At 46.9% G+C, this 27007-nt stretch overlaps 2 protein-coding genes across 2 annotated transcripts; both read right to left on the bottom strand.

Annotated features, from left to right (window-relative positions):
- Positions 1 to 6363: 6363 nt before the first annotated feature.
- Positions 6364 to 6935, bottom strand: LOC124689235 (auxin-induced protein X10A-like). The gene has a single exon (XM_047222791.1). The coding sequence runs from the start codon at positions 6745 to 6747 to the stop codon at positions 6364 to 6366; it is 384 nt and encodes a 127-aa protein (XP_047078747.1). The 5' UTR covers positions 6748 to 6935.
- A 13606-nt stretch (positions 6936 to 20541) lies between these two features.
- On the bottom strand, positions 20542 to 21066 carry LOC124689234 (auxin-induced protein X10A-like). The gene has a single exon (XM_047222790.1). It carries the CDS (start codon positions 20923 to 20925, stop codon positions 20542 to 20544), a length of 384 nt encoding a protein of 127 aa, XP_047078746.1. The 5' UTR covers positions 20926 to 21066.
- Positions 21067 to 27007: the final 5941 nt, after the last annotated feature.

The following is a 27007-nucleotide window of genomic DNA, read 5'->3' as shown; positions in this document are numbered from 1 at the left end:
AAATGCATCACTCCAAAAGCGAAAAGGAACCGAAGCATGAGCAAGAAGGGTTAAGCCAGTTTCCACGATGTGGCGATGTTTACGCTCTGCGGTACCATTTTGTTGGTGTGTGTGCGGGCAAGAAACTCGATGAGATATACCAATATTACTAAAGAATTGGTTGAGTTTAATGTACTCTCCTCCACAATCAGTTTGAACATGGATTATTTTTCTATTGAGAAGACGTTCTACATGACGCTGGAATTGCAAGAAAATATCAAAGACATCATTCTTGCGTTTGAGAAGATATAACCAAGTAAAACGACTGTATCCATCAATAAAACTGACATAATAAGTGTGTCCACTAACAGAGGTTTGAGCAGGACCCCATACATCGGAATAAATAATCTCATGTGGTGCTGAAACTACATGAGTGGAAAGGGAAAATGGCAATTGATGAATTTTGCCTTGTTGACAAGCATCACAAATTACATTATTATGCAAATCTAACGAAGGAAGCTGGCGATGATGCAATATGTGTTGAACTATGGGGGTAGCTGGATGTCCTAAACGACAGTGCCACTTCTCGCGTGACACCTTTATTCCACTGAAGACTTGTTTTGCAGGAGAGTCATCAAGGCGATAAAGACCTCCGTAACACCGACCGCTAAGGAGTATGGCCCTCGTGTCCCGATCCTTGACAAAGAAAAAATGAGGGTGAAACTCAAAGAAAACTCTGTTGTCTAAAGTGAATCGACGAACCGACAAAAGGCTACGAGTAACGGATGGAACATGTAAAACTCCTTTAAGGTGCAGAGATTGAGATGAAGGAGTAGGAAGACTAGAATGGCCAATATGATGAATTTGCATACCATTCCCGTTTGCGGCGTGGACTTGATCATTGCCGCGGTAGTTCTCCTTCACCGTGAGTTTGTCGAGCTCGTTGGTGAGATGGTCGGTGGCGCCGGTGTCCATGTACCACCCCGGATCAACCGAGTGAGAAGAGGTGTGACCATGGCCATGAGTGGTAGCTGCAGCCACTTGACGGTCCATGTAGCGTCCATCATTATCCACACCGAGGTACTCTTGTTTGAAGCGTTTGAAGCAGCGGGATGCGATGTGCCCGGCCTTGTCACAGATCTGACAAATAGGCCGGTTACCGCTGCCTCCACCAGAACGTGCACCTCCTCCAGATTGGAAGGCGCCACCTCCTCCAGATTGGAAGCCACCACCTCCACCAGATTGAGGAGCACCACGCGAGCCTCCGCCTGCTCCAGATTGGAAACCACCACTTGAGCCGCCAGCAGGTTTGTTGGTGTAGAACGGCTTGGGCGGGTTCCGCTGATCCGCACCCGAGCGGAAGTCAGGGCGGAAGGAGTTCTTGCTGCTGCGGTAGGAGGAGTGGGCGGAGAAGCCACCATGACCGCCTTGAAGCTCGGCCTTACGAGCCTCCACTCGTTGCTTCGTACTCTGGAGCTGCGCGAGCAGATCACGTACCGGAATCGGAGTGGTCCGGTTGGTGATGACCGCGACGAGGGGATCATAGTCATCGTCCAGGCCATCGAGGACATAGCCGATGAACTCCTCCGGACGCAGGGGCTGGCCGATGGAGGTAAGGGTGTCGGACATGGCCTTGATTTTGTTGAAGTGGGTGGTGATGGAGAGCTCGAGTTTCTTCGTCTCCTGAAGCTGGCGACGGATGGCCATGAACCTCGCAGTAGTTTGCGAGGAGAAGCTGGCGGCGAGGGCGGACCACGCGTCCTGGGAGGTGCTGGAGAAGAGGATGAGGCCTTGCACAGCCTCACTTGACGTGAACATGATGGCGGAGAGAATCGCTGCATCTTGTTGGTGCCACGCCGTGTACTCGGGGTTGTAGAAGCGGCGAGGGGCCGTCGCATCATCCGCGGCCTTGGGGTTGTCGATTTCCTCGGGCGGGCAGGGAAAGCTGCCATCAACAAAACCCAGAAGTAGATGACTTCGGAGTACTTGAGTTACATGAGCGCGCCAATAGAGATAGTTCTCGGCGCCAAGACGGACGGTGATGAGCGGGGCGAAGTTGAACGGCCCGGCGGAAGAGGACGATGAGGAACCGGCGGCGAAGGAGAGCTTGGGGTTCGCCAACCTTGATCCCGTACTGCTGCTGCTCCTGGCAGAGGACAAGGCATCGCTCCCCGCAGAGATAGTCATCGTCGCAGCGGAAGGCTAGGTAGATGCGATCTGGGCGAGTTGTATTGTAGGCTCTGGTACCATGAAAAACACGTAGTTTGGTAGGGTATGGATCGTGCCTTGAAGGGTCACGTACTTGCTGTATATATACTCATAGATGGATAGCAAACGTACAGCTCAAGGCTTTACAACAGACGTACATCAGATCTCAAGCAGATCCTAACGTTCCTAGGTTGTTAGCTACAATATGTTACAACGTTACAATCATATTGTTTATCAATGGGCACTCCACTCAATTGAAGATCCTATGGGTATTCCTGAGTTTGGTGTATGGTACCGTCCAGTGACCGATCGTTGTAGGGTTGTTTGTCATTTTGCGCCAGCCCGTTCTCTTTTTATGTTGGTTTCTTGGCTTGAGCCCAGTATATTTTCTGAGGTAGTACTGTACATCTTAATCTGTATTATCTCAAGACAGTGATCTCCTCGATATGTACAATATGTCTGTTTTATTTTCTTTATCTCTCTTTCTTGTTGTGAACTTCTTTTGCTTTTAATGGCTTTGGCAGTTATGCACAATGGTAGTTTTTCTGACAAAGATACAATATACAAGCCAGCACTTTGCTTGCACGGTTCAAACATTATAGATGTCACACATTAAGTTCTTTTTATTAAATTTGAGATTTGACATGTGCTAGCTTTTAACCATCTCAGCAAGTTCCTCTTGCAGAAAACAACAGACGTGCTTTGTAATGCGCACATATAAATACAGACGTGCTCTGTTCTTTCTTGCCATCTGGAGACATTTGCTCCATGGCGAAGTTAGAGGCGGAGAATACCATGAGGGCCGGAGTAGAGGACTAGCAATGGAGGTTCAAGTCTCTGCGCTGTTGAGGGACTTGCTTGGTGTTCTGTTTTTCGCAGCAGCAGTATGGAAGTGGGGGCGGCAACACAGGTGAAGCTCAGAGTCTTGCCTTTCAGGATGAAAATCCAAGGTCTGGCCTTAATTGGTTGTGCCTGGCAATGACCTTGTTGGAGGCATTGTTTTGAGAGCGGAGACTATCTTCAGGGTGAAAACCTAAGATTTTTGATCGGGCGACGACGGTGCTTGTGCACTGTTCCCTTCTTGGAGGCGTCGCTTTTTGGAGAGCCTGGGGTTCAGGTGTTGTTTTGGTGGTGGATGTCCTGTTGCTGCTAAGGCTGGAATACCGTAGCGGGATTTTTATTTTCTTAGTTTCCTTTTTCTTTTTTTGGCTGTGTGCATCCGTACTGCCATTAGGGTATTGCGTTGTTGCAGAGGCTGGGTGTAATTGGTATCTCTCGATATTAATATATTCCCTTTATCGAAAAAGGGGAGAAGTCCTGGCTCTAGAAAGTAGGAACTGTGGGAATTAAAAATTGTGCCACCTAATTCAGTGTTGCGAGCTACAAGTATCTTGTTACAAACTGTAATTCGGAACTTCTGGATGCTAATCAGAGTTGTAGATAGGAGTGCAGTTTCTCTAGCTAGCTTGCATTCTCTAGCCTAAATTCCAGCTGGGAGGTCCAATTGGGCACGGGCTGTCTGTTCATCCATAGTGTGAACAGATCAACGAAAAAGAATCTCTCAAGTGCAAATGGAAAAACAGTAGTCCAACTATTATTCATCCAGAACATCGATAGCGAAGAGAATTATCAATAAGATGAAATCTGGATCATGGCAAGTGGGACCAGGACAAATGTCAGTGTGACGACGCCAATATTTTCTGATTCCCTTTGTGACAACGGAATATGCATCGCAAATTCACCCCGATTAAATCAGTTAATCCATCTGTTGCTGATAGGCATAGCTATATATACATATATAGGTCGGAAACTCAGATCTTTTTTGATCAACCATACAGAGGAGCAAGAGGATGCATTCAGGCATGTAATTAATCAATCATCTTCATATTAAATCAAATCATCATTCATCCGTTAATTTCAGAGCCCTTACAAGAACATAATTATTCCAAACAGGAGGCACAATATCTATCTACTGCTCCACCACACACAAATCATCATGTGTGAAACAAAAAACCAAAAATAATCGTTTTTATGAACCCAAAAATCAGATCATCCTTCATCCTTCATCCGTCAGAACTCAGAGCCCTTACAAAACATATTTGTTCCAGACTCGAAAATAACATCTATCTACTGCTCAACCACAGACAAATCATCATGTGTGGAACCAAAAACCAGAACCAATACCAATGGTTAGAGCATCTCTAGCAGATCCCGCAAACGCGGCCTGCATCGCTTGTATGCGGTTTTTGGCGAAAAAACGGACCAGGGTAGATCCCGCATATCCGCGAAAACTGCAAAATATTTTGCAGGCGTCGGCAACCGCGGCTCCCGAAACCGCACAAAAGCAGTTTTTGGTGCCCTATGCAGGCTGGACTGCATCGCGTGCGAAGGAAAGCTCCCCATTCTTCGTTCCCGCACACGGCCGCCGCCGCCGCCGCCGGAATCCCCCTCGCCGCAGGTTGCTTGCGCCGCCATGGCCACCACCGCGAACCCCGCCGCGAACCCACCGGGTCCCCGCGCTCCGTTGCGGGGATCGAATCGACCGCCACCGCGATCCCCAACGCTCGATCCGCCGCCGCTGCCACCGGCCAGCTCGATGTGGCCAAGCGCAAGCGGCTGGGCACACACGTCGTCGCCGGATCTTCGTCGGATGCTCCTCCTCGAGCGGCATCCAAGGGCAAGGTGTCGGGGAGGAAGGGCGGCGCCAACAAGACCGCGGCGGCAAAGACGGCGGCGAAGAAGGCGCCGGTGAGGAAGAAGGCATCCATGGCGGTGCTGAATGCGGCCACGGCACCCGTTCCCGCCGACGGCGACTCGCCAAGGTAAAATTTCCCCTTTCCCCCTTGCCGACGGCGGTGAATTTTGACGCCGGTTTCTCTTCCGCAGGCCCGTCGAGCACGAGAGCTTCGTCGGCATGCTGAACTCGGCGTCGATCGACATTGACATGGAGCCGCTCGGAGAGGATTACGACGAGGCCGCGGTGGACTATGAGATTGGCGTGGACGACGGCACCGATGTGGAGTGCGAGGAGGTGACTCAAACCGAGGGGGTGACTCAAGAGGACGTCGTCGGCGTGTTGCTCGATGCTGCACCGGCGAAGAACAAATCGATCCGTAGCTCCAACTACAGCGAGTTGGAAGACGCGGCTTTGATCAATGCGTGGGAGTCGGTGTCGATCGATGCACAAGAAGAACTCCGGGAGGCCGGATGGAAACAAGAGCGCGAAAGAGAAGCTAAGGAGGCAAGCCGAGGCTGCGGGGTTGAGGGAGAAGATTGACGAGATGATGAAGTCCAAGGAGCATTTGGTGAACAAGGCATTGGAAACAAAAATGTTGATCATGGAAAGGAAAAGCCAAGAGAAGCAAGCCAAGTGGGAGCTACTCCGGCAAGATGAGCTGCGCAAGGCTGCCGTCGAGGAGAAGAGGGCTAATGCCGATGAGAAGCGCGCCATGGCCGAGCTCATTGCGGAGGAGAACAAGGTGATGATGATGAACCCCGGCAACATGGATGAGCTCACAAAGGAATGGTGGAATCTATCTAGGATGGAGATCTTGGCAAGAAGAAGAGAAGCGGCGGAGGCTCGCGCTGCTGCAGAGGAGGCAGCTCGTGCGGCGGCAAGTGGTGGTGGTGGCGGCGGCGGCGGCGTCGATGACACGGTGACGCGTGGTGGTGCATGATTTATCATCGAGTTGCATCGCGTTATCTCTTTTTTGTTAGTCATTGTCGGCGTGCTCCATGTTTAGCTGGCTGATCGTGATTGTCATGTTTGAATTCGGCTGTATTAAAACTTTGCAGATTTTGGGGCATTTCGTCGAACACCTTCGAAATAAGGGACAAACCTGTTTTGCGGTTTAGTTTACGGTTTACGTACATGTTTCGGCCGAGCAGATCCGCATGCGAAAACCGCATAACAGCATATTCGGGAATATGCTTGTTATGCGGTTTCGCATGCGGATCTGCTCAGCCTGGCAAGCTTCGGCCTGCATATCGCGTTTTTCGCGGCCTGCATACGCGCGTATGCGGTTTGCGGTTTGCGGGATCTGCTAGAGATGCTCTTATACGCTATCGGTTGGATGGGCGTCATGGTACTCATCCAAACAATTAAGGCAACAAAAATGCTTCTTCCCCTGCCACCATACGTGACCGGTCCCACGGCGACAGCTAGGCCTAGCTCGATCACCAGTTCACCGAGGTGCTCCGCCTGCCCCCGGCCGCGCTCCAGCGGCGCTGCCTGGACTCGGCCGCGGGCAGGAGCTCGGCGACGGTGGCGACGAAGTCCTCCTCGCGGCATGGGATGCGGAGCCCGCCGGCCTGGCCGAACCCGAACTCCTCGGCGGCAAGCTCCATGAGCGCCCGGAACGCCGGCTGGCAGAGGAGGCTCATGGGCACCACGAAGCGCCGCGCCTCCGCTCCCACATACACCGCGAAGTACCCCTTGGGCACCGACGCCGTCTCGCCGTCGACGAGCAGCGCCGAACGCAGGCTCTGGCCGTCCCTCTCCGGCGACGACGACTTCCTCCCGCCCAGCTTGGGTGCCCGGAAGTACCCCATCGTCAACATAGTGCCCCCTCGAGGAAATGAAGCAAGATCGAAGCTTTCCGTGCCAAGAAACGGCGACACGATCTTGGTTGGGTGAATGGGTGTGCTGTGTGCAAGAGCTGGGAGTGCTCGGCGATCTTGGCTCTGCTCCAAGAAGCTCGCTGGGAGAGGATTAAGAGGATGAGGAATGGGGAGGGATCAAAGCATGTGATGGCTTGGGGTTCTTGTGCAGCATGTGTTGTTATATTGTGGCTGCTGAGGTTGGTCGGGGTGTGAGGACAAGGCGAGGAGGAGTCTTCATAGCTGGAGCCTTGTAGCAAGTGTGTACGCTTCGAAACCGACCCATTGATTGCTACGCGTACGCCGCACATGACCGATTTGGCGTCCTCTTCATGTGGGTAGCCAAATGTGTGTATTATTAGCATCGAGCTATTCTCTACCCGGCACACATTATACAGGGTCAATATATAGTTTGTGTTCATATATGTTCTCCAATCTCCACTAATTTCCTTTTGTTATATCGATCCATGTAGGCTGGGTTCGATGATTCGGTTCAAGATTTATCTTATTTGATATGTTGTGGAATGAACGAGTCAATATTGTTGTAGCTGTACTAGCTAGCTTGCTAAGCTGTTCTTCAAGCAGTTGGCTGTTCCAGTTACTCCCATGAGTGTAAGACAATCGAGTCAATGGCCTGTGTTCATATGTGTTCTCCAATAATTTCGCTAAGTTGTTTAAATCAAAGTAGGCCAGGGTGCTAGGATGATTCAATTCAATATTTATCTTATTTTTGCTATGGAATGGACGAGTCAATTAGCTAGCTGTTCGATCTACTCCAAGCAGTATGTTGCTTCAATTATCTAGGCTTTTTCAAAGAAGCATGGCCCATGTATGCCTAAGTTTAGGGTCCATCACAATGAATTCATCTTTTAAGTGGAACAATTTTCTGTTTTAAATTCACTCACTAATCAAAAATCAGCACACGTGAGCCCCACTGGAAGAAGTTGCCAGGAAAGTTCTGTTGTGGGTCCACCAACTTCCACCGTAGCAGATAGACTGATTGGGTGCTAAGATCCATTTTTCTTTTTGATTTTGCTAACTCTCAGTGGCTTAGAATTTGCTTAGTTCTCAATCGACTTCTGCCATAGGACTGCAACCTGACTTGTAACTGAGGTTTTTTTAGTTGTAAGTAAACAGGGTTTTAACTTTGAAAAAAGTTTGAACCGTTGGATTGACTCGTGATTTGTTGTCATGAGTTGCAACACGGGTCGCAGTTGACTTGGACAGTTGAATTGCTTTGTGATTTGTTCTAGTTCATGCTACTAAGGGAGTTGCAACATTCGCTGTGATTAAAATTCAATGACGTCATCTGACTGAAAATTAGGAAGTCACGCCCTTTTTCTAAAATTTGCATCATTGTTTAATTTTTAAAGTAATGCTTGTGGTGCGTCAAGCCGTCAACACGGGCATGCCCACGCTATATGTTTTGGAAAATTAAAATCCTTGTGAGATTCGTGTAAACCAAAGAGATATACTTTAAAACTTCACGATACTTATAGTGAAGATTAATACACACATGAGGAAGACGCCAAGACACTCATTTGGCTAGAAGATCGAGAGACCATTTTCACATTCGAAACCTTTCGAAGGGAGCTGAATAAAAGGCTCGTAGAAATTAACGTAGTGCCTTGGCAGCGACGGTGATGACGTGACAGAGTGGCTGGAAGAGAGGATGAAATGGTACGATCGGAACAAGATATCGTGGATGGGTACGTACGAACTGCGAAGGGTACGGTCGAATGATTAGCGCGAGGTACGGATAGCACTATGGGTTAGGTAGCACGCCACTTCCTCCTCCCATTTCTTAATGATCTTGTTAAAGAAACAGGTCCGAGTGATTCTTGGGCATCTTTCCAGGTCGTAATCGATATCTGCTCTTGTACTTCTATGGATCATGTATACATGCAGGGCACCCTTTCCCGCTTTCAAGTGTTAATATTCTTTTGAGAGAATATACATAACAATGCATAATCCATCCAGGGTTCTAACTAGATAATTGTAGTAATTTTACCCGCAAAAAAATTGTAGTAATTTGCCAGCTGTTTCATAAATAGTTCTGTTATTTCAGTGTAATCCGGTTTTTCCAAAGAACCATGGGCATGCCTCTGCATAAGTTACTCACTCCAGTCCAAAACAAATGTAGTAATTTTTTCTAAATGTGAATTTGTCTACACAGTAAAGATCGTACATATACATTCATAGCTAGATAAAGTTATAACACTTATTATAGAATGGAGGTCGTAGTAAAAAATACACAAATCCATCTACGAAAATAGATAGATTTGGTCAGTGTTCCTTCCAATCTACACTTCTCTTCATCGGTGATGGTTGCTGCTCTCTTGTGCTGGTCCTTTGGGGCTTATTACGACGAGTTCTCGTTCATCTACTACAACAAACTCTGCTATGATAAGTTTTGCCCGGCTCTAATGAGGGAGGGGCAAGGACGGCGGCACGCCTTAGGCTCGTTCGAGTGTTTGTGGTCGTCGCTAGGTGATTCAAGGATTTGTTTGCAATTTTTATTACTCTTGAGATTTCTTGTACTGCTCTAAAGTTTATAAATATATCATTGCACTTTTCACAAAATAACAAATAAAAATAGCATGTCAATGTTTTAAATTTACCGATCTTGTGCGTCAACGGTAAGGTCGATGATAGTATGGACAAAACAAGACAGAATGTATGATCAAAAGAAGATATTATATTCTTCATGGATGAGTGCGAAGGGTAAGGTACAAATGGATGAATGTGGCAAGGTATGGTACGGATGGCACTAGGTACTAACAACAAACTGTTTGTTTACTCCCTACTGCACAAAATATGTATTCCGCATTTGAAACATTCTTGTTGTTTATATAAAAACTTTTTTGTGGGGAGTAAAAATATCCAATTTCCATATATACAGACTTAACTTTTATTTTTATGAGGTTCGTGCAAACGAAAGATATACTCCATAAAACTCATAGTGCCATGGTGGAAATTTAATCTAGCAAGTCAAGAAAATTCCTATGCATGTACATATATGTCCTCATTTACCGAAAGAGGAGCCTTATTTCCCAAGAAGAAGGGACATGTAGAAATTACTAAGCTTCGTGCTTGGGCGTCCACGTTGATGACAGAGTGGAGCACGGAAGAGGACGAGACAGTACAATATTGTATTTTTCATTGATAAATGCATAGGATATGGTACGGTTGAATGAATGTGACCAAATACGTTAGGGTGCAAACAATAAAATGGTTACGCTCTTCAGGGATAATTTTCCTTAGTTACTTGGATCATGCTAGGATGCCAAGATGATACAGTTCAATATTTATCTTATTTAATACGCCAATGCATGAATGAGTCAAGTGGCTAGTTGTACTTTTGGTAATTGTTCAATTCCAAGAAATTTTGAGAGCATCTTCAATAGCCCGATCCAAATGTACTGCGCAGTGATCTTTTGTGACTGGGCTGTCAAAATATGCGTCTAATCCAGTGTTTAGTGGTATCCGAAAGAGTGAGATCACTGGTCAGCTCACCAGTGTGAGTTCTGATCCAGTGTGCATCTTCTAGGAACTGATTTAGCTATAAACTCAAACAGCTAGGTCCATCTCGAAGATTAGGCTGAACTTCATCTTGGGGTTAACTTAGTTAGGTGGATTCCTGGATATTGTTGTGATGAAGGAGAGTGTGTGTTGTGATATCCTGTAAGTTGAGAGTGTCTCTATAGGTTTGTAGAGTTTGCGCGATTTTGCTTAATCCCACTAAATAGCCTTTGACCTTCTTTGCATCCTCTAAGTCCTCTTCGTGCCTTAAGTACAAAGGATGACTGGTCGATGAAGCTTATACGTTTTGAATTCTTGTTAAATATGAACCCGTACTTATTGCTACTTTGAGATAATACCAAGTAGATATGAAGACATGTTCGATGAAGAACGACGCTAGCAAGGATACGTCATTTGGTTATCTTCAGTATTCTTAGCCCCATTTGTATTCTTGTTCGTACTTAGATGTATTTGGCTTTATGTATGATTTTTTGATCTTTGTATTTTATACATTTGTATTCTGGACTTATTAAAGTCATTATTGTTGTTGTAATATAAGTTCTTTTGTGGGCTATGTCATGACTTGTTGTAATGATTAGTACTTGTGATTGATTCCACGCGCATCACGTACATTTTTCGAAGTGTACGAGTCACTTGGTGGCTGATACGTCTCCGACGTATCGATAATTTCTTATGTTTCATGCCACATTATTGATGATACCTACATATTTTATGCATACTTTATGTCATATTTATGCATTTTTCGGCACTAACCTATTAACGAGATGCCGAAGAGCTAGTTGCTGTTTTCTGCTGTTTTTGGTTTCAGAAATCCTAGTAAGGAAATATTCTCGGAATTGGACGAAATCAACGCCCAGGGACCTATTTTGCCACGAAGCTTCCAGAAGACCGAAGAGGAGACGAAGTGGGGCCACGAGGTGGCCAAACACCAGGGCGGCGCGGCCCAGCCCTTGGCCGTGCCGGCCTGTGGTGTGGGGCCCTCGTGCGCCCCCCTGACCTGCCGTTCCGCCTACATATAGGGTGTGTTTGGTAGTCCGGGTGAACACAGATTTACTCTCCCACTTGAGATATGGTGAACTCATACAAGTTGGGTTGAGATTTTGTGATGTGTTTGGCACCTCGTATGTGCTGAGATAGGATGAATCGATACTTTCTTTGGAGGCATATGTGGACTGAGATAGACCCAAAAACTAGAAATTTCAGAGAGGTCCAGATTTTTACACAAAACCCCCTAAGTAGACAAATAAAAAGCAATCAGGTCCGGTGCTCATCTCCACCACGCCATGGATGCCTGGGAGCACTACGCCGGCGGCGACGGCGGGCGGTCGGCTGTGGCGGGCGCCGCGGAGTTTGGCGGTGGAGTGCGGTCGGCGACGGCGCGTGGCGCGGCGGCCCGTGGCGCGGCGGCGCGTGGGATTTCTGTCGTCCTAGCGCGTGGAGGGCGGCCTGCGGCGGCGCGTGGCAGTAGGCCGGCGGCGGAAACGTGATGAGGAGGGCGGGCGCGACGTCCGGTGTTGTTGCGCCGGGGATCTCCGGAGAATACGGCAGCCGGCGTCATCTATGGCAGCCGGCTCGGGGGTTGGTTTCGGGAGAGGAGGCGCTGCCTCGTTCGGGTGAGAGAAAATGTGAGGTGAGATAGGTGGGGAGTGGGGGTCTGGGGGTGCGGGGGGCGCGCGGATGGAGAGTTTTGCGGGATGAGTTCGCCCAGGCTGACTTGTGAAGCTCGATTTGAGCTTCACAACCCGGCCTGGCTGAGAGGGCTTTTTCGTATGAGGTGAGCTAAGCTGAGATGGACCGACTCAGTCTAACAAACAATGGATGGTTGATTCAGATCAGCTGAGATGAGAATATCTGGGTTCCCCCAGGCTACCAAACACACCCATAGTCTTCGTCGCGAAACCCCCAGTACCGAGAGCCACGATACGGAAAACCTTCCAGAGACGCCGCCGCCGCCAATCCCATCTCGGGGGATTCAGGAGATCGCCTCCGGCACCCTGCCGGAGAGGGGAATCATCTCCCGGAGGACTCTTCACCGCCATGGTCGCCTCCGGAGTGATGAGTGAGTAGTTCCCCCCTGGACTATGGGTCCATAGCCGTAGCTAGATGGTCGTCTTCTCCTTATGTGCTTCATTGTTGGGTCTTGTGAGCTGCCTAACATGATCAAGATCATCTATACGTAATGCTATATGTTGTGTTTGTTGGGATCCGATGGATAGAGAATACTATGTTATGTTGATTATCAATCTATTACCTATGTGTTGTTTATGATCTTGCATGCTCTCCGTTGTTAGTAGAGGCTACGGCCAAGTTTTTGCTAGTAACTCCAAGAGGGAGTATTTATGCTCGATAGTGGGTTCATGCCTCCATTAAATGCAGGGACAGTGACGAGAAAGTTCTAAGGTTGTGGATGTGTTGTTGCCACTAGGGATAAAACATTGATGCTATGTCCGGGGATGTAGTTATTGATTACATTACGCATCATACTTAATGCAATTGTCTGTTGCTTGCAACTTAATACCGGAAGGGGTTCGGATGATAACCTGAAAGTGGACTCTTTAGGCATAGATGCATGCTGGATAGCGGTCTATGTACTTTGTCGTAATGCCCAATTAAATCTCACTATACTCATCATATCATGTATGTGCATGGTCATGCCCTCTCTATTTGTCAATTGCCCAACTGTAATTTGTTCACCCAACATGCTATTTATCTTATGGGAGAGACACCACTAGTGAGCTGTGGACCCCGGTCCATTCTTTTACATCAAATACAATCTACTGCAATACTTGTTCTACTTGTTTTCTGCAAACAATCATCATCCACACTATACATCTAATCCTTTGTTACAGCAAGTCGGTGAGATTGACAACCTCAGCTGTTTCGTTGGGGCAAAGTACTTTGGTTGTGTTGTGCGGGTTCCACGTTGGCGCCGGAATCCCTGGTGTTGCGCCGCACTACATCACGCCGCCATCAACTTTCAACGTGCTTCTTGGCTCCTACTGGTTCGATAAACCTTGGTTTCTTACTGAGGGAAAACTTGCCGCTGTACGCATCACACCTTCCTCTTGGGGTTTCCAACGGTCTCGTGCTATACGCGTATCAAGACTGTTTTCTGGTGCCGTTGCCGGGGACCTGAAGAAAAGTTACACCACAGAGATCTCTAACTCCCACGTCAACTTTGTGCCAGCAACTGTTTTCTGGCGCTGTTGCCAGGGAGATCAAGACACGCTGCAAGGGGAGTCTCCACAATCCAATCTCTTTACTTTGTTTTTGTCTTGCTTTATTTTATTTACTACTTTGTTTGCTGCATTATATCAAAATACAAAAAAATTAGTTGCTAGTTTTACTTTATTTACTGTCTTGCACACTATATCAAAAACATAAAAAAATTAGTTACTTGCATTTACTTTATCTAGTTTGCTTTATTTACTATTGCTAAAATGAGTAATCCTGAAGTTGAAGTTCGTTCGTTTAAGCAACAAGGGGGAGAATGTTTAAAAGATGCTTGGTATAGAATTAGTGATTCCCATAATAGGTGCACTAAGAAACACTCCACCACTATCCTACTCAGGAATTTTTATGTTGGTATCTCTAGCTGGAATAGGTATGTCCTTGATTGTCTCGCGGGAGGTAACTTCCTAGGCGCTCCTGCTTTAGAAGCTAGTTGCATTATTGAGAGTCTATTTGGAATACCACCTGTTAATGAAGTTAAAATTGAAATCTCTCTTGAAGATATCATGAAAAAGTTGGAAACCCTAGAGCAAAACCTTCAAAGTATTAATACTAATTTGGGAGCATTACTTGATAGCACTGATAAACTTGATAAATCTCTAGGAGGAATTAATGAAAGAGTTGCCATTTTAGAATCTAGTGCTATTCATGATAATCAAACCCAAAGGATTAGTGAACTTGAAGAGGCTATGGGAACATTGGGTTCAACCTTTTCATCTATAAAGTTTAGGGAGAAAGCTTATGTGGGTAAGGAGCAAAAGTTCATGTATGTCTCTAAGGGGCCTAAACCGAAAAGCTATTATAGGCCTAAAATTGATAAAGCTCTTAAAACCACTATAGATAAGGGAGCATCTAAGATACCTAATGGGATAAATTTTGAAAATGATGTTGATGCTTCATCTCTTGATAATACTTGATACACACTTTCTGCGCCTAGCTGAAAGGCGTTAAAGAAAAGCGCTTATGGGAGACAACCCATGTTTTTACTACAGTATTTTTATTTTATATTTGAGTCTTGGAAGTTGTTACTACTGTAGCAACCTCTCCTTATCTTAGTTTTGTGCATTGTTGTGCCAAGTAAAGTCGTTGATAGTAAGGTTCATACTAGATTTGGATTACTGCGCAGAAACAGATTTCTTTGCTGTCACGAATCTGGGCCTAATTCTCCGTAGGTAACTCAGAAAATTATGCCAATTTACGTGAGTGATCCTCAGATATGTACGCAACTTTCATTCAATTTGATCATTTTCATTTGAGCAAGTCTGGTGCCTCTTTAAAATTCGTCTTTACGAACTGTTCTGTTTTGACAGATTCTGCCTTTTATTTCGCATTGCCTGTTTTGATATGCTTGATGGATTTTTCGATTCCATTAACTTTCAGTAGCTTTGTGCAATGTCCAGAAGTGTTAAGAATGATTATGTCACCTCTGAGCATGTAAATTTTGATTGTGCACTAACCCTCTAATGAGTTGTTTTGAGTTTGGTGTGGAGGAAGTTTTCAAGGATCAAGAGAGGGAGATGATACAATATGATCAAGGAGAGTGAAAGCTCTAAGCTTGGGGATGCCCCGGTGGTTCACCCCTGCATATTTCAAGAAGACTCAAGCGTCTAAGCTTGGGGATGCCCAAGGCATCCCCTTCTTCATCGACAACATTATCAGGTTACTCCCCTGAAACTATATTTTTATTCCATCACATCTTATGTACTTTGCTTGAAGCGTCGGTTTGTTTTTGTTTTTGTTTTTGTTTGAATAAAATGGATCCTAGCATTCTTTGTGTGGGAGAGAGACACGCTCCGCTGTTGCATATGGACAAATATGTCCTTAGGCTTTACTCATAGTATTCATGGCAAAAGGTTGAATCTTCTTCGTTAAATTGTTATATGGTTGGAATAGGGAAATGCTACATGTATTAATTGCTAAAATGTCTTGGATAATGTGATACTTGGCAATTGTTGTGCTCATGTTTAAGCTCTTGCATCATATACTTTGCACCTATTAATGAAGAAATACATAGAGCTTGCTAAAATTTGGTTTGCATAATTGGTCTCTCTAAAGTCTAGATAATTTATAGTATTGAGTTTGAACAACAAGGAAGACGGTGTAGAGTCTTATAATGTTTACAATATGTCTTTTATGTGAGTTTTGCTGCACCGCTTCATCCTTGTGTTTGTTTCAAATAACCTTACTAGCCTAAGCCTTGTATCGAGAGGGAATACTTCTCATGCATCCAAAATCCTTGAGCCAACCACTATGCCATTTGTGTCCACCATACCTACCTACTACATGGTATTTCTCCGCCATTCCAAAGTAAATTGCTTGAGTGCTACCTTTAAAATTTCTATCCTCTACCTTTACAATATATAGCTCATGGGACAAATAGCCTAAAAACTATTGTGGTATTGAATATGTACTTATGCACTTTATCTCTTATTAAGTTGCTTGTTGAGCGATAACCATGTTCCTGGGGACGCCATCAACTACTCTTTGTTGAATATCATGTGAGTTGCTATGCATGTCCGTCTTGTCTGAAGTAAGGGAGATTTACCACTTATTTAATGGTTAGAGCATGCATATTGTTAGAGAAGAACATTGGGCCGCTAACTAAAGCCATGAATCATGGTGGAAGTTTCAGTTTTGGACATATATCCTCAATCTCATATGAGAACATTAATTGTTCCTACATGCTTATGCATTAAAGAGGAGTCCATTATCTGTTGTCTATGTTGTCCCGGTATGGATGTCTAAGTTGAGAATAATCAATACGAGAAATCCAATGCGAGCTTTCTCCTTAGACCTTTGTACAGGCGGCATAGAGGTACCCCTTTTTGACACTTGGTTAAAACATGTGCATTGCGATGATAATCCCGGTAATCCAAGCTAATTAGGACAAGGTGCGGACACTATTAGTATACTATGCATGAGGCTTGCAACTTGTAAGATATAATTTACATAACACATATGCTTTATTACTACCGTTGACAAAATTGTTTCTTGTTTTCAAAACCAAAGCTCTAGCACAAATATAGCAATCAATGCTTCCCTCTGTGAAGGGCCTTTCTTTTACTTTTATGTTGAGTCAGTTCACCTATTTCTCTCCACCTCAAGAAGCAAACACTTGTGTGAACTGTGCATTGATTCTTACATACTTGCATATTGCACTTGTTATATTACTTTGCATTGACAACTATCCATGAGATATACATGTTACAAGTTGAAAGCAACCGCTGAAACTTAATCTTCCTTTGTGTTGCTTCAATACCTTTACTTTGAATTATTGCTTTATGAGTTAACTCTTATGCAAGACTTATTGATGTTTGTCTTGAAGTACTATTCATGAAAAGTCTTTGCTTTATGATTCATTTGTTTACTCATGTCATTACCATTGTTTTGATCGCTGCATTCATTACATATGCTTACAATAGTATGATCGAGGTTATGATGGCATGTCACTCCAGAAATTATCTTTGTTATCGTTTACCTGCTCGGGACGAGCAGAAACTAAGCTTGGGGATGCTGATACGTCTCCGACGTATCGATAATTTCTTATGTTCCATGCCACATTATTGATGATACCTACATGTTTTATGCATATTTTATGTCATATTTATGCATTTTCCGGCACTAACCTATTAACGAGATGCCGAAGAGCCGATTCTTGTTTCTCGCTGTTTTTGGTTTCAGAAATCCTAGTAAGGAAATATTCTCGGAATTGGACGAAATCAACGCCCAGGGGCCTATTTTGCCACGAAGCTTCCAGAAGACCGAAGATGGGACGAAGTGGGGCCACGAGGTGGCCAAACACCAGGGCGGCGCGGCCCAGCCCTTGGCCGCGCCGGCCTGTGGTGTGGGGCCCTCGTGCGGCCCCCTGACCTGCCCTTCCGCCTACATATAGTCTTCGTCGCGAAACCCCCAGTACCGAGAGCCACGATATGGAAAACCTTCCAGAGACGCCGCCGCCGCCAATCCCATCTCGGGGGATTCGGGAGATCGCCTCCGGCACCCTGCCGGAGAGGGGAATCATCTCCCGGAGGACTCTTCACCGCCATGGTCGCCTCCGGAGTGATGAGTGAGTAGTTCACCCCTGGACTATGGGTCCATAGCGGTAGCTAGGTGGTCGTCTTCTCCTTATGTGCTTCATTGTCGGGTCTTGTGAGCTGCCTAACATGATCAAGATCATCTATCTGTAATGCTATATGTTGTGTTTGTTGGGATCCGATGGATAGAGAATACTATGTTATGTTGATTATCAATCTATTACCTATGTGTTGTTTATGATCTTGCATGCTCTCCGTTGTTAGTAGAGGCTCTGGCCAAGTTTTTGCTAGTAACTCCAAGAGGGAGTATTTATGCTCGATAGTGGGTTCATGCCTCCATTAAATGCGGGACGAGTGACAGAAAGTTCTAAGGTTGTGGATGTGCTGTTGCCACTAGGGATAAAACATTGATGCTATGTCCGAGGATGTAGTTATTGATTACATTGCGCACCATACTTAATGCAATTGTCTGTTGCTTGCAACTTAATACCGAAAGGGGTTCGGATGATAACCTGAAAGTGGACTTTTTAGGCATAGATGCATGCTGGATAGCGGTCTATGTACTTTGTCGTAATGACCAATTAAATCTCACTATACTCATCATATCATGTATGTGCATGGTCATGCTCTCTCTATTTGTCAATTGCCCAACTGTAATTTGTTCACCCAACATGCTATTTATCTTATGGGAGAGACACCACTAGTGAACTGTGGACCCCGGTCCATTCTTTTACATCAAATACAATCTACTGCAATACTTGTTCTACTGTTTTCTACAAACAATCATCATCCACACTATATATATAATCCTTTGTTACAGCAAGCCGGTGAGATTGACAACCTCACTGTTTCGTTGGGGCAAAGTACTTTGGTTGTGTTGTGCAGGTTCCACGTTGGCGCCGGAATCTCTGGTGTTGCGCCGCACTACATCTCGCCGCCATCAACCTTCAACGTGCTTCTTGGCTCCTACTGGTTCGATAAACCTTGGTTTCTTACTGAGGGAAAACTTGCCGCTGTACGCATCACACCTTCCTCTTGGGGTTCCCAACGGTCGCGTGCTGTACGCGTATCGGTGGCGCGTCTCCTAAAATCGATGTTGTGCGGATTTTGGAGGAAACATTTAAATCCGCATAGTACCGGTTTTGTGGCGGCACGAAGGAACCACCAAACGTTTGCGAAAACCGATATTGTGCGGATTTTGGCAAAAATGCTAGAATTTGCATAGTACCGGTTTTGGGGCACCACATCGGCGGTGAGCACGCACTGCGGGTCGGAAGGGAGCATGCAAACCACCGGCCACGACGGAAGGCCCAGCGAGTGCCGCTGGTGCAGCGAGTGGATCACCAGGAGGATGGCCACAACCACGAGCACCTCCACCACCTTCTACAACTTCGGGAGTAGGGTAATCTAACTACGTGCAAGGCACCACTCACTAACACAACCAACACCATGCCGACACGCGGAAAGACCACCATGCCGCTGTCACCGACGGTTGCCAAAGCGGTTACACTGACTACATGTGAGAGCATCTCCAACAGAGCCCGTAAATCCCGCTGGAACTGAATTTTTCAGGCGGATTTACGGGTTCGGGCCGAAAGTGGCGCATAAGAGCGCCTGAATCGGTGGGCCGGCCTGTATCAGAAGTTTGGGGGCCCGAGAAACTGGACTGTCGACCCATATATATACAGGCCGTGGAGGGGGTAGGGTTCCAAAACCCTACTCCCTCCGCCGCGCACCCGGTTGGACTTCCAGCGAGCAATCGCGGAGCCACCGCCGCTTCTCCTCTCTCTCCACCACCACCGTGACCGCATGGCCGGGGCGAACAACGGAGGCAGGGGAGGCGGGAGGATTGGCGGGAGCAACCCCCCCCCCCCCCCCGTCTTCCAGTCCGAGGCCTTGCGGCGCAAATGGAATCGCATCGAAGGCGCTCGAAAGCGGAGCGCGCGGCGCTAGACCAACTGGGGTCTGACGCCGCCGGGGAAGCTCGCGCGCTATGCAAATAGCGGCGAGGGTCGTCCTCGGCCGCGTCCGGAGGTGCGTTGTGGCGGCCCGCCTCGGACAGCAGCGACGAGGAGGAGGAGGTGCCGTAGGAGGAGGTGCCGGTGCGCACCCTCCAGCTGCAGTCCGGGGACTTCGTCCTCAACGACGAGGAGGAGGCGACGATGGTCCAGCAGGTGGCCGTCATCTCCGCTGCCGAGGCGCGCGCTTCCGCCGCGAGGAAGCGGAAGCCGTCCGTGCCGTGCACGAGTACGAGGCCGCGCAGAAGGAGGCGGCCGTCCGCCGCGTGAAGCAGGAGGACGTCGACCTCGACTCCGAGTAGGCCGCCTCAAATGCAATGTATCTATCAATCGTATCTATCGAATTATACCTAAATATAGTTGAATTTCAGTTCTACTGCTTGTTTGCGATGATCACTTTATCGGCAATTTTGAAATCGACGTTTTTCGGTTTCAAATACGGGTGCTGGGTGCTGTTCTGCGCCACTCTAAAAAAACGCTCGCTTTTTGTTTTTCGGGAGAATGAACTCATTTTTTCGGTTTGGAAGAATAAGAGCTCTACTAGAGATGCTCTAAGACGCCTCTCACAAACACGACCAGCACCACGCCGCCATCGGGCCAGGCCCGCTTGGGCATGTAATATCTTTTTTATGAACCAAAAAATCAGATCATCATTCATCCGTCAGAACTCACAGCCCTTACAAGAACAAAACTATTCCAGACTCGAAACAATATCTATCTACTGCTTCACCACAGATAAATCATCATGTGTGAAACCAAAAACCAATACCAATGGTGATACGCTATCGGTTGGATGGACGTGATGGATCATCGCACGACGGCTCGTCGGCGCGCGGCCATGGCACTCATCCAAACAATTAAGGCGACAAAAATGCTTCTCCCCTTGCCACCTTACAGGTCCCGCGGGCGATCAGCTATGCCTAGCTCGATCACCAGTTCACTGAGGCGCTCCTCCTGCCCCCGGCCGCGCTCCAGCGGCGCTGCCTGGACTCGGCGGCAGGAAGGAGCTCGGCGATGGTGGCGACGAAGTCCTCCTCGCGGCATGGGATGCGGAGCCCGCCAGCCTGGCCGAACCCGAACTCCTCGGCGGCAAGCTCCATGAGAGCCCGGAACGCCGGCTGGCAGAGGAGGCTCATGGGCACCACAAAGCGCCGCGCCTCAGCGCCCACATACACCGCGAAGTACCCCTTGGGCACCGACGCCGTCTCGCCGTCGACGAGCAGCGCTGAACGCAGGCTCTGGCCGTCCCTCTCCGGCGACGACGACTTCCTCCCGCCCAGCTTGGGTGCCCGGAAGTACCCCATCGTCAACATAGTGTCCCCTCGAGGAAATGAACCAAGATCGAAGCTTTCCGTGCCAAGAAACGGCGACACGATCTTGGTTGGGTGAATGGGTGTGCTGTGTGCAAGAGCTGGGAGTGCTCGGCGATCTTGGCTCTGCTCCAAGAAGCTCGTTGGGAGGGGATTAAGAGGAGGAGGAGGAGGAGGAGGATGAGGAATGGGGAGGGATCAAAGCATGTGATGGCTTGGGGTTCTTGTGCAGCATGTGTAGTTATATACTTATATTGTGGCTGCTGAGGTTGGTCAGGTTTTGAGGACAAGGCGAGGAGTCTTCATAGCTGGAGCCTTGTAGCAAGTGTGGAATTCTGTATACGCTTCGAAACCGACCCATTGATTGCTACGCGTACGCCGCACATGACCGATTTGGCGTCCTCTTCATGTGGGTAGCCAAATGTGTATAGTATTATTAGCATCAAGTTATTATTCGCTAACCGGCGCACATTATACTGGGTCAATATATAGTTTGTGTTCATATATGTTCTTCAATAATTTTCTTTTGTTATGTCGATCCATGTAGGCTGGGTTCAATGATTCGGTTCAAGATTTATCTTATTTTGTTGTGGAATGAACGACTCAATTAGCTAGTATTGCTGTAGGTGTATCAGGCTTTAAATAGCTGGCTATAGGCTATAGCCGCGGCCTCCTAAAACTTCTATATCTCGGCTATAGCCTGGCTATAGCCGGTTAGTTAAGGATTTTAGCATCTTTAGCCAGTCTATAGCAGTTAGCCCATCATGCAGGAAAGGCTATTACCGGCTATTTAAAACAGAGGTAACAGCTAGCTAGCTAAGCTGTTCTTCGGGCAGTTCGTTGTTTCAGTTACTTCCATGAGTGTAAAACAATCGAGTCAATGACGTGTGTTCATATGTGTTCTCCAATATTTTCGCTAAGTTGTTTGAATCAAAGTAGGCCAGAGGGTGCTAGGATGATTCAATTCAATATTTATCTTATTTTTTTCTGGGGAATGAACGAGTCAATTAGCTAGCTGGGAGTCTCAGATAGCTGTTTCAGACCTTCAGTTATCCAGGTTTTTTCAAAGAAGCATGGCCCATATATGCCTAAGCTTAGGGTCCATTACAATGAATCCATCTTTTAAGTGGAACATTTTTCTGTTTTAAATTCACTCGCTAATCAAAATTAGCACCCGTGCGTCCTGGGGAAAAAGTTGCTAGGAAAATTTTGTTGTGGGTCTAGCAACTTGGACCGTAGCATTTTTTTTCCGGCTTTGCTAACTCTGAGTCGATTGAGAATTAGTTTAGCTCTTAGTCGACTTCTAAACCATAGGATTAAAGTGTGATACGTGGGCAACGTGATCTGCAACTAACAATTTTTTAGTAGTAAATAAGGTCTCGACTTATAAAAAAATTGTTCGGTCCGTTGCATTGCCTCGTTATTCGGTCTAGTCACAAGTTGCAACATGGATTGTAACTGACTTGGACTGTTGGATTGCTTGTGATTCGTGCTACTAGTGAGTTGCAACATTGGTTGCGACCAAGATTCGACGATATCAGCTAACTGAGAGTTAGGGAGTCACACTTTTTTTTCAAAAATTTGCATCAGCGTTTAATTTTCAAATTGACGCTCGTGGTTGCATCAGGGGGTGATATGTTTTGGAAAAATAAAAGCAGAAAGCTAACTTATCTTCTTGTAAGATTCGTGTAAACCAAGAGATATATACTTAAAACTTCACGGAATTTATAGTGAAGATTAATACACACATGAGGAAGACGCCAAGACACTCATTCGGCTATCGAGAAACTATTTTCACATTCAAAACCTTTCGAAGGGAGCTGAAGAAAAGGCTCGTAGAAATTAACGTCATGCCTTGGCGGTGACGGTGATGACATGGTAGAGTGGCTGGAAGAAGGGACGAAATGGTGATATTGTAGATGGGTACGTACGAACCGCGAAGGGTACAGTCGAATGAGTGGCGCGAGGTACGGATGGCACTATGGACACTACTAGAAAAAGGCCTAACCGTAAGATCACTAGCAGTGGCGCACCCCTCTAGTGGTGCGCCACTGCTATTTAGCAGTGGCGCACCAAAAACAGGTGCTCCACTGCTATGAAAATACTAGTGGCGCACCATAACAACAATGCGCCATTGCTATACATTTTTTATAATCCAGCCCCACCCCAGACTTAGCAGTGACGCACCTATATTAGGTGCGCCACTACTATCTCAACTAGTAGTGGCGCACCTGTAAGTAGTGCGCCATTGCTAAATGTGAGGCAAGGTTATAAATCAGGTTCAGGGTTAGCAGTGATGCACCACATATATGTGCTATATGTGCGCCACTACTACCTCAAATAGCAGTGGAGCACTTACATGTGGTGCGCCACTATACTACACACCCACCGGCCCAATCCCCACCCAGCACCACGCGCCCCACCACGGACACGCCTCCACGCGTGCCCACCCACCGCACCACCCCGACGCCTCCTCTCTCCAATTTGGGTCGCACCAAAGTCCCCAACCCCTCCGCCCGCACTGCCAAGTCCCCAACCGCACCACCCAGACGCCTCCTCTCTCCGCGTCCAAATCCGCCAAGTCCCCAACCCCTCCACCGTCGCTTCCTGCGGCAAATCGACCGCGCCTGCGCCGCCTCTCCTCGCGCTCTTCCTCGAGCCCAGCCTCCAACTGGCCCCGACCGGTCCCTGCCCCTGGAGACGCCGCGACCCGGACCTCGTCGCCGCCGACTTCTTCAACACCCGCCTCTCCCGCCACGGCGACGCCGACGCTGCCGGGTGGGAGATCCAGTCCCAGCCTCTCCCGCCACGGTGACGCCGATGCTACCTCATCCTCCACAAGGTGAGCAGGAGCGCCGCGTACAGCCCTCTGACGCACGCCCTGGATCTGTACCTCCACCACACCGAACTTCAGTTCTACACCCTCCCCTCCGAAGATGGGCCGGCGCCGTCCCGCGTGGTCTGCGTCATCCACGAGCGCGGGCGGTAGGAGCGCGCCGCAGCATTCTCGTATGACACCATGGAGTGGCAATTTTTCCCGAAGAATCCGCTGCCGCTGCCCGGAGGGGCCGGGACAGGCAGGGCATTGCGTGGGCTCATCTGGTGGCTAAACTGGATGTGTGCCCGCGCCCGCGGCAGTGGAGCCCAAGTCCCCCAAATCGGTCGTTGCCGTGATGCGCTCCAGGAAGGTGCCTCCTCAACGCCACCGAGCACCACCGCCGGCGTGGAGAATTCCGACCGCCTCCAACACGCGCCAGGAGATGCTGCAGGTCGGGATCCGGCCCAACACGCAGCCAAGCACCTCGCGTTCAACGCCGCCGAGCACCACCGCCGGCGTAGTCGATTCGATCCGATCCGATCTGGATCTGGATCTAACTTTTTGCGTCCAGGCCCCTGTAATTTTGGACATTAGATTAGAGTTGTAATGACGTTTTTGCGTCCAGGCCCCTGTAATATGTGATATATGGATTAGATATGGATATCATGTTTTGCACACAGACCCCTGTATATATTTGAAATCAACCCGCAGCTCATTGGACGTGGTGGCCAGCCTATATTTTTTAATGAAACAATCGTACCGGTGGCGCACGGTGAAGTAATCCAGTGCGCTACTGTTAGCAAGTAGTAGTGGCGCACCACCTACTGCGCCATTGGTATGTCACATAGTAGTGGCGCACCACTAGTGCGCCACTACTAAAAGTTAGCAGTGGCGTGATATTAGTGGCGCACCACTAGTGCGCCACTGATGTCTAAAATAGGTGCGCCACTGATGTCTAAAATAGGTGCGCCACTGATAACTGTTTTCCTAGTAGTGGGGTTAGGTGTAGCACGCCACTTCCTCCTCTCTTTTCTTAATGATCTTTCTAAAGAAATAGATCCAAGTGATTCTTAGGTATCTTTCCAGGTCGTAATCGATATCTGCTCTTGTACTTCTGTGGGTCATGTATACACGCACGGCACCCTTTCCCACTGTCAAGAGTTAATATACTATTGAGAGAATATGTATATAACAATGCATAATCCATCCAGGTTTCTAACTGGATAGCTGTAGTAATTTGCTTGATGTTTCCTTAAACAGTTATGTTGTTTCAGTGTAATCCGGATTTTCCGAAGAAGCATGGGCATGGCTCGTGCATAAGTTACTCACTCCGGTTCAAAATAAATCTTTTTCTAAATGCAAATTTATCCACACACTAAAATAGGTCTATAAACATTTGTAGCTAGATAAAGTTATTACACTTATTCTAGAATGGAGGTCGTACTTAAAATACACAAATCCATCTATCAAAATAGCTAGATTTGGTCACTGGTTCTTCCAATCTACACTTCTCTTTATCGGCGATGGTTGCTACTCTCCTACACTTGTCATTTGGGCTTAGTACGACGAGTTCTCGTATGTCTACTACAACAAACTCTACTATGATAAGTTTTTCCCGGCTCTAATGAGGGCGAGGGGAGAGGACAGCGGCGCGCCTTAGGCTCATTCGAGTGTTTATAGTCGTCGCTAGGTGGTTCAAGGATTTATTTGTAATTTTATTACTCTTGAGATTTCTTGTATTGCTCTTAAAATTTATGAATATATCGGCGGAGTTTTCTAAAAATAAAAAAACATGTCAATGTTTCAAATTTACCGAGCTTGTGCATCAGCGGTGACATCGATGATAGGATGGACAAAAGAAGATGCAAGGTGCGATCGAAAAAAGATATTGTATTCTTCATGGATTAGTACGAAGGGTAAGGTACAGAGGGATAAATGTGGCAAGGTACGGATGGCACTAGGTACTAACAACAAACTTTTTGTATACTCCCTACTACACAAAATATGTATTCCGCATTTGAAACATCGTTGTTTTTTTATATAAGAACATACCTTTTTGTGGGGAGGAAAAATATCCAATTGCCATATATAGAAACTTAACGGTTATTTAATGAGGTCTGTGCAAACGAAAGATATACTCCATGAAACTCATGGTGCCATGGTGGAAATTTAATCTAGCAAGTCAAGAAAATGACACGAATCTATGCATGTATAAAACAGAGGCCTTATTTCCCAAGAAGAAGGGGCGTGTAGAAATTACCAAGCTTTGTGCATCAGCGGCCATGTTGATGACAGAGTGGAGCCTGGAAGAAGACATACAGTACAATATTGTATTTTTCATTGATGAATTCACAGGGTAAGGTACGGTTGAATGAATGTGATCAAGTACGTTAGGGTGTTCTCTTAGTTATTTGGATCAGGCTAGGATGCCAACAAGATGATACAGTTCAATATTTATCTTATTTAATATGCCAATGCATGAATGAGTCAAGTGGCTAGCTGTACTTTTGGTAGGTGTTCAATTTCAAGCAATTTTGATGCTACACTCTCAGTAATCGGGGATTTTTTCGAAGAAGCATGGCCTATTGATGCCTAAATTAAAAGTGGAGAAATCCACCTTTCAAGCGGAACATGTTTCACTTCTAAGTTCACTGACGTCAACTAACACTGGTGGAAAAAGGGCCTTTGGTCGCGGTTCGCAACTGCCATTAGTCGCGGTTGCGCAACCGCGACCAAATGAGCGTGACTAAAGGCCCCCCCCTTTAGTCGCGGTTGCTTACGAACCGCGACTAAAGGCCCGTCCACGTGGGCGCCAGGCGACCGTCGGGGCGGAGGACCTTTAGTCGCGGTTCTTCGGCCAACCGCGACTAAAGGCCGCCGCAGGTTTAGGGTTTTAGGCCCCCCTAAACCTGCCCCCCTAAACATATTTTCTGTTTAATTTGTATATTGTTTTATTTCTTTTGTGCTTTATTGTAATTTTGAAGGAGTTTCACATATTCTACGGTACTACATATATACATGCATATGAATGTACAATTTCAAACAAATTTGAAATTAGAACCAAAAAGAATTCAAGAGGAATATACAATATATATTCAATATCATCGGATGACCATATACAAGTTTGAACAAGTTTCCATACATAATTTAATGCATGTATAGTTCTACGTCCTCGCAATGGTGTTCTCCTTTAGGATCGAGGACTTCCCTCCTGAACCATCCAGCTAGTTCCTCTTGAAGTGGTCGGAAGCGAGCTTCTGGACTAAG

Source organism: Lolium rigidum, chromosome 2 (genome assembly GCF_022539505.1).
Source record: "Lolium rigidum isolate FL_2022 chromosome 2, APGP_CSIRO_Lrig_0.1, whole genome shotgun sequence".
Lineage (NCBI taxonomy): Eukaryota > Viridiplantae > Streptophyta > Magnoliopsida > Poales > Poaceae > Lolium > Lolium rigidum.
The sequence above is the reverse complement of the archived record's forward strand: the minus strand, read 5'-3'. Positions and strand labels throughout refer to the sequence as shown.